The sequence below is a fragment of the Neoarthrinium moseri genome (assembly GCF_022829205.1).
Source record: "Neoarthrinium moseri strain CBS 164.80 chromosome Unknown scaffold45_Wmoseri_CBS_16480, whole genome shotgun sequence".
Lineage (NCBI taxonomy): Eukaryota > Fungi > Ascomycota > Sordariomycetes > Amphisphaeriales > Apiosporaceae > Neoarthrinium > Neoarthrinium moseri.
Genome location: NW_026055159.1, coordinates 184,144 through 196,380, shown reverse-complemented (window position 1 = coordinate 196,380; position 12,237 = coordinate 184,144). Strand labels below are relative to the sequence as shown.

The following is a 12,237-nucleotide window of genomic DNA, read 5'->3' as shown; positions in this document are numbered from 1 at the left end:
TCCGTATAGGGAAATTTTGTACCGAGCATCACCTCACATCTCCCAGGCCAAACATTCGCAAACATGCAAGTAATGTTGACAAGTGTGTGCTTATTTCATACGACAAATGCCAACTTGCTGCTATCTGTTAGACATTCGAGGGCAACATTTCATTCTATCATTCGCACAACCACCCTTCAAAGTACGGCAAACTAGTAAGTATTCATGTACGAGCTCAGAACATATAGCTGTCTGCCCCTCAAACAAGAGGACTTCACGCCAATGACTGGCGACAGTACGAAGGGGAAGAACAATAACAACAAGATCATAATAAGCGTAATAAAAATAATAATAAGAAGAGGCTATTTGCTAGCTGCTGGTCTATCGGGGTAAAGCCACTTGTACAGTTAGTAATCCGTACATCAAGGGCAAAGGTCAGGAACCCAAGCTTAAAGCAGCGCGACTCAGGTCCGGATGAGGCAATCTGTAGTGGATGGCGGGGTGCTGAGCTAAGGCACCTAGCTCTCTCTGCCCGGGGGTACATTGCACAGAGGTGGGATGGGGACGGCCAGGCGAGGTACACTGTTCCCCAACGTGGCCGTTGCGTGTGCACGCGCCTGCGGCCGTCCCCCTTCTGCCGGGGCGTCAAATAACTTGCTCAAAGAAAGGGTCAGCATTATTAATGCTCCCGGTCGCAGTTCGTGATTCCTCGCCTCCAATAAGGTACCAGACAGGAGTATAAAGACCTGATAACCCGCCCCTTTGGTGTGCTGACGAATCTCATTATCTTGCATTTCCTCTCGCAGCTGTGATACCCCCATAATTCGTTCTACATAAACCAACGATCCCGCCCGTAACAACCCCGCAATCGACAACACTTCCGCCAACGGGACACTCTTGAGACAGAACCAGACATCACTCACAATGGCCGACCAACACACCTACAAGTTCAACGTCTCCATGAGCTGCGGCGGCTGCTCCGGCGCTATCGACCGCGTCCTGAAGAAGCTTGACGGTGAGTCCAGTCCGCACATGTTCCCCCATCCCCCCCCCCCCCCCCCCCCCCCCCCCCCCAGCTTGCCCGAAGAGCGGGCTGAGCTCCGCGCCGTGTCCGCGAGATGGGCGGGATGACCCAGGTCTATCATGACGCATTCCTCTTTCGCCCGCCCTCGGGCGCTTCTCTGTCCGTTCGGGTTTCGCTGTTTTCACCTTGGAAATGGAACAAAGACGGTACAAGGACTGACAGGTATTGAAACAACAGGCATCGAGTCCTACGAGGTCTCCCTCGACAAGCAAGAGGCCACCGTCGTCGCCAAGCCCGACCTCGCCTACGAGACCGTGCTGAAGACCATCAAGAAGACGGGCAAGAAGGTCAACAGCGCCGAGGTCGACGGCGTCAGCAGGAGCATCGAGTTGCCCGAGGAGGTCCAGGCCGCGGCTTAAGAGGCGTAAAAGATACCATGGGGAGTCAGCCCTGACCCGAAAGGGGGAAGAGAGACAAGTGAAGCATAGGAGCATGGCGCTGGATAGGGTTCAAGGCGAAAGGATCTCGGCACAGGTCGACAACCGACGGTCCGATAAGGGTCCTGCCGCCCGATATTACATTTTTCTGTTTTTTGTCACTAGATCGTGCTACGGCACGAGCAATGCAACATCACGATATTGATTACTTCCATTTGCGTTCGATTGTCTATGTTATATTGGACTTTGCACGTGCCTTGAACTGGTGACTCCGTTGCTGACTGTGCCGAGATGACCTGCTCCTCTGTGTTAGCGTCCAAAAGAATGGGAAATAACCGAATTTCCGCAGGACTCGTTCGTTGACTCTTGACCAAGAACAACTTGCTTGACTGGTGTATCAGAAGATTGTGACACAGGCAGTGTTGTGGTTTCAAGGCCTAGTTGAGGCTGCAGGCAACTTGTCAAGTGGAGGAATGTTCACATGTAGAGAACAAGTTCGTCTTCGTCGAACGACCGAGAGACTGTAAGTGAAATACCGGTGAAGACCGAGATGCAATTCAAAATCTGCTGGCTATGTTATGTTATGTTATCCTATCTATCACGAAGTACTGATAGGTCGAACCGGCACCCATATCTTCTCTGTTCCTAGATACTATGGTGGCAGATGACCACTACTTCGAAACATGCATGACATTTTCATCACGAGTCATGAATATGATCTGACACCATTGAGTCTGCAGCCTCCTGATTGGGCCCGGAAGCTGTCAGTCGAGGCTCAAGAGTGTGATTCGCTCTGCTGACTTCGCTACAATATAGCCGTCGGGACGCCGGCTGTATTAGACATATGCAGAGTCTCCCGAGAACAGGAGTGCGTACCCCGTGGGGAAAGCTTCTGCTCCCATCTTACCGGGAGACGATGACGATGCTCCCTTGCCGAAAGGTTATCAGACTATGAAGTCGTATTTTGGTGGGGATGACATTCGGCATCCATCCGGATCGTCGATGGAGCAAGGGCCCAGGATGGCGCCTGATTGGCCTCACGAGAATACATCACTATATACCATGGAATTATTGGAAGCATTTCCCGGGTCTGATTGAGACCTGTTTGATGGAAGCCGCAGGTAATAACATCGAACTACTCGCTCCTCGGTGTTGGCTTCATATGCTACTAAATATATAAACTAGGATCAGACACACTCCCTACGTGTGGTGTCACCGCGTGACTATCCTGTTCTATCCAAACGCTGTCAAAATGAACGGAAACCGCGTGCCTTCAGCTTTGGTACTGAGTGCTTTTTGCTTCGCAGCCCAGGCCACAGCACATGGCATCGCTTCAGCTCTTGTCGTAGGAAGCACCTTGTAAGCAGAGAAAGCACTAGAAGTGCCCACAAAACTGATTATGTCCATATAGCTACGACGGTTATAATCCTAGCTACCAGTATAAGAACCCACCCCCGACAGTGGTGGGCTGGTCTGTACCTGATGATCTCCAGTACGCTGGCCGAGCAAACATTGGATATAAAGCACCCATTAACTCCTTACTCTCTGCAGGAATACCTTCATCAGCCCCGACAAGTTCGGTACGGCAGATATGGTATGCCACCTGGGCGCGAAGCCCGCCGGGGCCGCCGTGCCATTAAAGGGAGGCGATGTCGTCGAGGTGCAGTGGACGCCATGGCCTGCCTCGCACAAAGGTCCCGTTATCGATTACCTTGCCAACTGCAACGGCCCCTGTGTATGTATCGTTTCATGCGTGTCCTGTTTTCACATGCATCAGCTGATACGGAACGCACGTATCTAGGAAACCGTCGACAAGACCAAGTTGAAGTTCTTCAAAATCCAAGAGGTCGGGTTCATCGACCCAGCATCCGATTTGTGGGCAGCAAATGTCCTCGCGAGCAACAACAATAGCTGGTTAGTGAGGATCCCATCAGATATCGCTCCAGGGAACTACGTCCTCCGCCACGAGATCATCGCCCTGCACGCTGCAGGCGGCACGAACGGGGCACAAGCCTACCCCTTTTGCTACAATCTTGCCATAGACGGCACAGGTTCGGCGAAACCGGACGGTATTCCAGCGACGCAGTTCTACAAGGCCAACGACCCTGGAATCAAGTTTGACCTGTTTAGCCACCCGACGACATATGTCATCCCAGGTGTAAGTCCCATCATCTCAATAGACCATTTTCCTTTCCACTTTTATTGTTTTGTACGCTAGCCAATTGCTGGCACTGACTATTTCCCGCAGCCACCCTTATACACCGGGGCTCTTTCTGTCAGTCAATCGAAAGGCGCCAAGATCACGGCGACTGCCAGCGGCGTGTATGCCTTCACGGCGGCGCAACACAAGATTCGCCAAGCTGTAACTACGACTCCCACCTCGTTTGCAACATCGACGAGAACGAATGTTGGGATCACTCTACCTGCGTTTGCACTACCCACAGAAACTTCGGTCACAACATCTTCTGGACTGCCCGCCACGCTTCCTTATATCGAGTAGCCAGCAAATAGCTGTTGCCCTTCGATACATTTCGGCGGAGAGGATATTGTCTTCATCACATAGCGCATACAGGCGGCATCACAGACTCGGAACGCAATGTCACACCTGCTAATTGTAGAGGTCAATTACTGATGTCAATGTATGAATTGGTGTATCCAAGCGAGCAACGAATGTGCACGATGTGACATAGCGGTTGCTGGACTTGATGATGTGACGACATCTGCGGAAAGCACTCCAGGAACAAGCGAATCTGATTCGTCCTCGAAAACAGTTTCCTTTAAAGGTGTCGGCTTCTCTTACATACAGTGTGACCTGTAATTATTATGTTGCTTGTGAATGCGATCAGCAAATTCCCAAGCTCCCTTTTGCCCGTAGGGAGCAATCTACCCAGCGATTTGGAACGAATCCCTGCTAGTTAAATTCGTTCGGATCCGAGATCCGCCACCGCACTATCGAAAAATGACCGGCGTCCTGGACCTGCGTGAATGGTTTGGATGATAATAGTATGGTCCCGAATGTCAGCGACCAACTTGACCACATCTGAACCCTGCCAAGTCCAAGTACATACACCATTGAATAGATATCCATACCAGATCATGGATTCCCAGCGACCGATGCTACAAATGTAGCGGTAATCGCGTCCAGGCCTGTCTATTTAGGATAGCATTCGGGGCAACAATTACCCCGGGCATCCCAACGCGAACCACACCCCCAATACTCTGGACCGCCTAACCAGACGGGGCAAAAGCAACGGGGTGATGAAAGCCCAGCCCGCCCAGCGTCATGATCGCATCCATGCATGGCTCAACTATTCGCATAGCAGCTTTCCGGCCCCACCAAAAGATGGACGAGACCAAAGCCCGTAGCGTGCAGCTCTAGACTAAGCCCTTGGTATTAAACCAATCTGCCTGCAACAAAGTTTCTAGAAGGCGGACTCTTCGGCCGAGTCCCCTTCTGCCCACACAACCTGTGTGCCGTCCGCCGTGTCGCGTTTGCCCCGACATACTAACCAAGTTTATCCCGTATACTATTGCATGCATAGCCAGAGGCGATAAGCGGTCATGTCAAGCAGCTCGCAAGATCCACTTTTGTCTCATTTGTGTATAGCCAAATAGGGACAGAGGGAACAAGCCGCTGCAGGCGAGTCCCGCCGTGTTGAAGTGGCAATGGCCGACCACGGGACGCCGTCGTCGGCCCACGACAGTACCTTCCTCAGCCACGCGACAGGCACCGGGCCGGGCCCGACACGGAGTGTCAAGAGGCCCCGCCCCGTCAAGTCATGCATTGAATGCCGGAACCGCAAGCTCAAGTGCGACCGTCTCCTTCCTTGCTCGCAATGCCAGAAGTCGCACCGTACGTGTCGCTACGCGGCCGACGGCGACGTGAACAACATCTCGGACGGTTCGGATGCCGAAACCTCGGAGCGGGCATCCAAGAAGAGCTGCCCACCGCCAAGCAGTGATGTTCCGGTGAGGAACCGGGACCGGTCGGTCAATCCGCCCGCCACCGCGGTCCTGGATGACTATGGCTTGCGGCTCGACCGGCTCGAGAAGATCGTTCTGACGAACTCCAAAAGCCCCCCTTCCATGAAGGATTTCGGTGGTCGGACTCAACCCCTGGCGTCCTCTACTAACACTATCCGGGGCCTGACGGTAAAAGGGAATATACGAACAAGGTTCTTTGGGCAGAACAGCACCAGAGTATTACTGAACTTGGTAAGGACGCCAAGCAATTCACCCCCGGGGTCCATACTTACCACTTACAGTTTGACGAGGCGAAGGACTTCATGTTCAGAAAGGATAAACCCCGGGACATTCGGGAGATATTCACCAACATCCAGAAGATACACGAAGCCCTTCAGGAGGAGCAACAGAAGGCATTGACTCCGATACCAGTATACGTGGATTCCATCACCCCAGTGCATAAGCGTATGGCGGATATACTGCCGAAGAAGCAGGTCTGTGACCAGCTGCTGTCGGTCTTCCTGGCAGGATCCGAGTCCTTGTACCGGAGTGTTCACATACCAACCTTCATGAATCAGTATGAGAGGTGGTGGGAAGGGACGCTGCAGTCGGAATCTTTCCTGCCGCAGCTGCTCTCGATGCTTTGTATAGGTTACCGGTTTATCGGTGCAGCCAAAGGACTGGGACCCGACAGAGAGAGTATACATATACCAACGGCTAATTCATTAGTCAGGGAATGGTTGCACAATTTGCGAGGAAAGCAATTTGTCGACTTTGGGACCCTTCAAGCAGAGGTGCTGTTGTTGATGGCCCAGCGCATGATCAACCCGAACAATCAAGATTCGTGGACGAACCTTGGGCTAATAGTGCGCATGGCAATGACCATGGGGCTCCATCGTGATCCATCCGAATTCCCCCAGAAGATCTCGCCCTTCTGGGGTGAGCTACGGCGGAGGGTGTGGTACACGATTCTTGAGCTCGACTTGCAAATGTGCATTCAGTGCAACATGCCAGCGTGCATACGGGAAGGTGATTACACCTGCCGCCCCCCGAGAAACGTAGACGACGGGGACATTTATCAAGATATGAGGGAGCTTCCTGAGGCGAAACCTATTGATCAGGCCACCGATTCACAGATACAGGTGTTCGCTGCAAGCACACTCTCTGTGCGATTCAGGGTCATCGATCTGATCAACCGCCTTGATAGTCTCACAGATTACCAGGATGTGATTGATTGCGGCAATGCGCTGGAGCGAATCTTTGAGGATATGCGATACATCCTGTTGCGAAGTACCCCGACTAACCAGGAGCAGGCCACGCGGCAGTGGCTGACCAAAACCATTCTGGATATGCATCTACGAAGAGCCCTGGTGGCACTTCTTAGACCATTCGCGCTCAGCACCCCTGACGTCCCTCAGCAGATACTGACGTCCTATCTCAGGTCATCCGTAGTAATGCTCACCTATATGGATGACCTGGATCCGACGTCCCCGAACTACACCCAGATTTTCCACATGCACCACTTGGTGCTTAAGCAGGATGTCCTACAGGCCGCTTTCAGTGTCTGTTATTACATAAAGCACATTGCCGCCACAGAGAATGGCAGCTTGTCGCCGCATCCATACTCGCACGCACCCAACCTGAGACCCGACTCCTTTGCAGAAGCGTGCAAGCTCGCGACCGAGAGCTCGGTGCTGCTTTCGCGCTCACGCCTGGTCAACGTAGTGGAGAGAGCTCTTGATGCGATGACTAGCCGCATAAGGGAGATCGGAACTGACTTGAAAGATCTCGTTTCGCTCACGGTTGTCATCGCCCTTTGCCAGGGCGGACCGCCCGACCTCGCCCAGAAAAGAGTCAATGCTGGCCTGCAGTCCATTGTCGATGCCGGGCTGCATTCTATGCATGCAAGCCAGGACAATATAGCTTCGATGCCGGTGAGAAAGATCTCTCATCTTAGTTTTGTCTCGAGTTTGAGTACTAATGTGGGACGCGTAGATTATGCCATCGACGCCAATATCTATGAACAGCATGGGGTCCACGTCAGGCTTCATGAACCAAGTTCCTCCTTTCATTATGACACCAGATATTCCAAACGTGGTGAGTTTTGAGTTTCGCTCATTTTCTCGTCGAGCCGAAATCAATTTCTAATACAAGAACAGATACCCGATGATTTTGCGATGTGGGACTTGGAGTTCTGGAATCCTTTACTTCAAAATGGCACTTAGACACCATGCCATAGTTCGCTTGAGTGTGTCTTCCGTAAGAGACAACTGGTGGTGGAGCTAATGTGAGGTGCCTGGAAGTCTTGTATATATTATCAATACCCGCGGCGCATGGTCATACCCAGCATTAGGTCGTTTAGATTGTCATTTCTGGACGGCCGCCGGAAGTTATTGGATCGCATTCTTTGAGAGAGAGCGGTAGTGGATGTTATGAATAATTGCTGATGATGAACTAGTGCATCGCAGTTCATATTCAAAAGTGAAAGTTCATTTGCATCTCATGCCATAATAATGTTCTGGCGAGGATCACCAGAGTATGTTGAAACTATGCTCCTCATGACTCTTTCCAGTATCCCCATCGAGCCAGTCACACAAGAGCTCATGTGTCCACGGAAGTCACACCATCCACCTGGTAACCTTTGAACTTCCGTGCTGGAACATTCTTGGAAAAGAGGAGGTCCAGCTCCTCGTACGTTCGTCCCTTGGTTTCCGGAACGCGGAAGAACGCCCAAACATAACAAAGGGCAGCCAATCCGCCAAAAAAGAACCCCAATTTACCTTGCATGTTGGCCTGTGGCTTAAGTTAGAGAAAAGTTCGTATTGAGGGTCCTGGCTCGTTACTCACCTCGTCTGGGTTTATCATATACGGAATCGCGACAGTCATCACGATGCCAATGATCCCCTGGGCTGCAGTGGCCACGGCAATTGTCTTTGACCTTACACGAGCTGCAGAACATTCACCGAGCAACGTGAAGCAGACTGGCCCAATCGAGAGGTCGTACGCAAAGTTCCACACCAGCATCAGAGTCGACTCCGCCCAAGCTACCCCGGACGGCCTGCCAGGTACGCAGTCAAGGATGCCAATGATCAATTGGAGAATGGCCAACATGCCCAGACCTTGAAGATAAATTGTCCTCCGCCCAAACCTCAGCATCAAGAACCAGGCCCCTATTGTACCAACAAAACCGACAGCTGGAGGTATGTTAATCATTTTGCTTAGTTCGATACAGTCTTACTTCAATCGACTCACCGAGGAATCCAATGGACATATAGAATGCGTCTTCCGTCGCGAGACCTGCCTGTTGGAAGAAGTAGGTACCGTAATTAATCAGGTAAATGCCGCTCAGAACTTGAGTAGAGTATACTCCGATAGATATCTCGGTTCGCCTCCAATTCACAGCTCTGAAACAGTCGAGGTAGCTACTACCAGCTTCAATCTCTTGCTCGAGACGATCTGTCTCCATGATAACGGCCAAGGTCGCCGCCGCATTGACGTTTTTCGATGACAAGCGTATCAAGGAACGCTCTGCTTCCTCTACCCTCCCTTTGCGAGCCAGCCACCAAGGACTTTCGGGAACGAACAGCATTCCCGGAAGGATAATCGCGACCCAAAACCATTGAAGTGCGAAAGGTATGCTGTAGGCCCAGTGGTCCTGAAGCTTCGATGTTCCGGCCGTTACACCGTTAGCGAGGAGCTGTCCCATGACGAAACACAGGTTGGTGAAGCTCGTAAGATGTCCTCTCAGTGCCAGAGGGCATACTTCAGAAGCGTACGCCGGTGCAATCACCACGTAGCAGCCCAGTACCAGACCGCCAAGCAGCTCCCCAACAAGAAGCACCTCCAAGGAACGCGCAAAGAACTGGATAAAGACCAAGCTCGCGGTGAGCACGACGCAGGCGGCGAAGGTATACTTCCGCCCGAACTTATCCATCGGATAAGCAGATATTAGAGCACCTACTACTTGTCCGACCGGGTTGCCCATGGACAAGCCTGTCTGCCAAGGAGCACCTACGAGGATAAAGTCAGTCAGTCAAGCGCAACCTCTTGACAGCTCCTATGTCAACATACTAATGATATACTACCAAAGAACGCGTCAGTTTCCGTCTCGAGTTGCTCTATAAGATCAACACTCACCTCTCCCTCATACTCATAGCCGAAATCTCGTTGAAACTGTGGCGTAGCGTATAGATTGCCCAGCAATTGAGGGTCAAATGCTAGCATAATAACACCTATTGAGACGAAAGCGGACCATCCCACAGCAGTAGGGTACAGCTTTACAGCCTCGACGAAGCCCAGGTGGTGCTCCTGATGAACGGCCTCGGAGATCGCTACATCACCCGCACCGGGTTTGCTATCCTCCGGAGCTGCATCCGACGCCATGATGCTCACAGGCAATATTGGATCAGTATCGTCGTTGTTGGCAGTGGTCCTGCGAAGTAACGATTCAATGTCAAGGGAAAAGAAGCGAAAGACTCGGCGCATCAAGGGAGGTCTTACACGTCGGGGGTTCGGTGGTGTGTACCACGGCGGCCGTCATGTGCCATCTTTATGAGAGGAAAGCATCCACTCAGGGCTCTCTACCGTTCCGTTGGGCGAGCAGGCTGATTTGATCTGCCCTTAGGCTTACCGATCCATCCATCCAACAGAGCCCGAGTCTTATCAGAGCATGGCCCGAATTGGTGCGATGGATGTGAGGGGTTGTTCTTCCCCTGCCGGCGCCGTCAACTCTCATTGATCAATGGCAATAGCCGGTCCGTGAGATAACCACCCTGGAGGGGGAAACGTTGCATGGAGCTTAGGTGGCCCCGGGATGGTCTAAACCTACTGTGTACAGTAGCGCATGGTGGGGGTAGCTGGGGTATGACAATAACCAGCACCCCGGAGAATGGACGCAAGTTAACCTGAGACCAATTGAAAGGGAGCTGAGGTAAACCTAGGGTCAATGTCATGAATAAATGTTCTTGGCCTTGAAGAAGCCCAAGATGTATAGTGAGCTTCATCATCTTAGAGCCGACTTACCTCGAACACACCTTTGGCCGATATCCAACCTGTACTCAATCCTCCGCTACGTTAGTGTCTGTGTATGTATACATTTGGAAGCAGCAGGGTTTCCCTCTCTCGGTTCCCTCTTTCGACTTTGTCATAATTTCCAACACGGTACTTGGTTGCTTCGTTGGCTTCGACCTTCAGCATTGATGCAATGATTCCAGCCAATGCTAGTCCTGTGTCAATCAGTGAATTGCGATGCGAGGCTCACACCCTTATAGGGTTCCGTCCAGGAGTCCAATAAGAGGCTTCATTCCAAGCAACCACAATCAGTTGTTTCAGACGTCACGGCCTTGTTACTGGATTTCCCGAGTTGACACCCTCAATGGCTGGTTCTGTCGTCTGATGCTGCGCTCTTGGCAGCAGTATAAACACAATTCCACAATGTTGTGACAAAGTTTAGATAGCCAATAAGAGCCGTCTAGACTCTTCTACTGTAACATACACATACAACGACTGGGCACGGCATATGGTTACCGTTGAGTGCAACAGGCTGTGCCAAGGGACGAATTTGCCGCATGCACTTGCGTCAAGGATGAGGGCCGTAGGCAGCAGCTACATTGGGCTGCGCCGCAATGCCAACCACATACGAATAGCATCTGTGAGCCAATCTGTTTTCAATCGCAGTATCTTGTCCTTTTCAAACATCAATCAAGGTCTTCAGCGAAGTCTCGAATCGACCAACTTGTCCAGACATCCTAGCAACATATAAATCATGTCCGTCTCAGCAGCATCCGAGACTCTGGGGAATGCCCAGCATGAATCCGTTGTCTCCTTCCCTCAATTCAAGACTCTACCTGCTGAGATGAGAGGCTTGATCTGGGAGTTCGCGATACCCGGCGATGTCCCTGAGCTGCATATCGTCAAACCGTACTCAAAGTGGCCTCACTGTTATCCCACGGTGGATATTGCTTTCCCGGCGGTGTTGCATGTGAGTCGGGAAGCAAGACAGTGCGTGCTAAGGAGGCTGAAGATGCGCGACTGTCCAGTAATTGGCTTCCAAGTGCCATGTAGAGACTTCAGACCGGACCTGGATACCATGTTCATCGGGGGCCTCGAGCACCGAGACTTCTTCTCCAGGCCCGAGAGCTGTTATCGGGGTTTGGTCAAGACGCTTCGGCGTATCGCCATCGACATCGTCTCCACTACCTACAGCAGTGGCATTCCGGCCGTCCTTCCTCATCTGGACAGCTTGGAAACTTTGATAATTGTATTCAGCAAGACTGGTAATATTCATCACCAAGGAGAGGCTCTGGCGTCCGAAAAATCGAATTGGCGGTGCCGCCTGCAATCTTTCACTTCTGAGGAGCTGAGTCTCACTCGGGTTAAGACATACGAAGGTGGCATCGACTTTCTACCTCCCGAAACTTACATAGCGAGATTCCAAGAACGCCTGGCGAAGAAAACGCAAGGCCTGATGCGCTCATGGGGAGATGAGGTAAAGATTTGTGCATGGGACTATGCGAATGACAAGCTGAGTCTCGAGGTCATACCCCAGCGTTTTGTCGAGTACTACTTGGGAAGTTCAGGGCCGGAATGGCGTCCGCGACGATAGTGTGTCATTTTTGCATGAAGAGCAGATCATGCAAAGCTCTTGAGTTGACTTTACTCTTTCGAAGACATATTCCATTACTGCGAAAATTATGGTCTGCTATGAAAAGCTAATCGTACAGAGTGAAAACAAATTTGCTGGTGTATCCATTAATACCCAGCGGCCAAGGCTCCTAATCGTACAGGGTATTTTCTATCCGTCTAACCCCAATTTTGAAACCAAGACTCCTGTTA

General features: G+C 51.6%; 5 protein-coding genes across 5 annotated transcripts; 4 read left to right on the top strand and 1 right to left on the bottom strand.

Moving 5' to 3' along the window:
• Positions 1–903: 903 nt before the first annotated feature.
• JN550_009650 (uncharacterized protein) lies at positions 904–1,422 on the top strand (the record flags this gene model as incomplete). Its single annotated transcript, XM_049321744.1, has 2 exons — positions 904–994; positions 1,241–1,422. The coding sequence occupies 2 exons, from the start codon at positions 904–906 to the stop codon at positions 1,420–1,422; spliced, it is 273 nt and encodes a 90-aa protein (XP_049168388.1).
• Positions 1,423–2,692: 1,270 nt separating this feature from the next.
• JN550_009649 (uncharacterized protein) lies at positions 2,693–3,940 on the top strand (the record flags this gene model as incomplete). Its single annotated transcript, XM_049321743.1, has 5 exons — positions 2,693–2,799; positions 2,852–2,932; positions 2,992–3,175; positions 3,242–3,598; positions 3,689–3,940. The coding sequence occupies 5 exons, from the start codon at positions 2,693–2,695 to the stop codon at positions 3,938–3,940; spliced, it is 981 nt and encodes a 326-aa protein (XP_049168387.1).
• Positions 3,941–5,106: 1,166 nt separating this feature from the next.
• JN550_009648 (uncharacterized protein) lies at positions 5,107–7,628 on the top strand (the record flags this gene model as incomplete). The annotated part of the gene is made up of 4 exons (XM_049321742.1): positions 5,107–5,655; positions 5,706–7,337; positions 7,399–7,500; positions 7,563–7,628. The coding sequence occupies 4 exons, from the start codon at positions 5,107–5,109 to the stop codon at positions 7,626–7,628; spliced, it is 2,349 nt and encodes a 782-aa protein (XP_049168386.1).
• A 376-nt stretch (positions 7,629–8,004) lies between these two features.
• Positions 8,005–9,950, bottom strand: JN550_009647 (uncharacterized protein; the record flags this gene model as incomplete). The annotated part of the gene is made up of 6 exons (XM_049321741.1): positions 8,005–8,196; positions 8,251–8,597; positions 8,656–9,414; positions 9,475–9,484; positions 9,541–9,835; positions 9,904–9,950. The coding sequence occupies 6 exons, from the start codon at positions 9,948–9,950 to the stop codon at positions 8,005–8,007; spliced, it is 1,650 nt and encodes a 549-aa protein (XP_049168385.1).
• A 1,217-nt stretch (positions 9,951–11,167) lies between these two features.
• JN550_009646 (uncharacterized protein) lies at positions 11,168–12,007 on the top strand (the record flags this gene model as incomplete). The annotated part of the gene is made up of 1 exon (XM_049321740.1): positions 11,168–12,007. One exon carries the CDS (start codon positions 11,168–11,170, stop codon positions 12,005–12,007), a length of 840 nt encoding a protein of 279 aa, XP_049168384.1.
• Between the last annotated feature and the right edge of the window lie 230 nt (positions 12,008–12,237).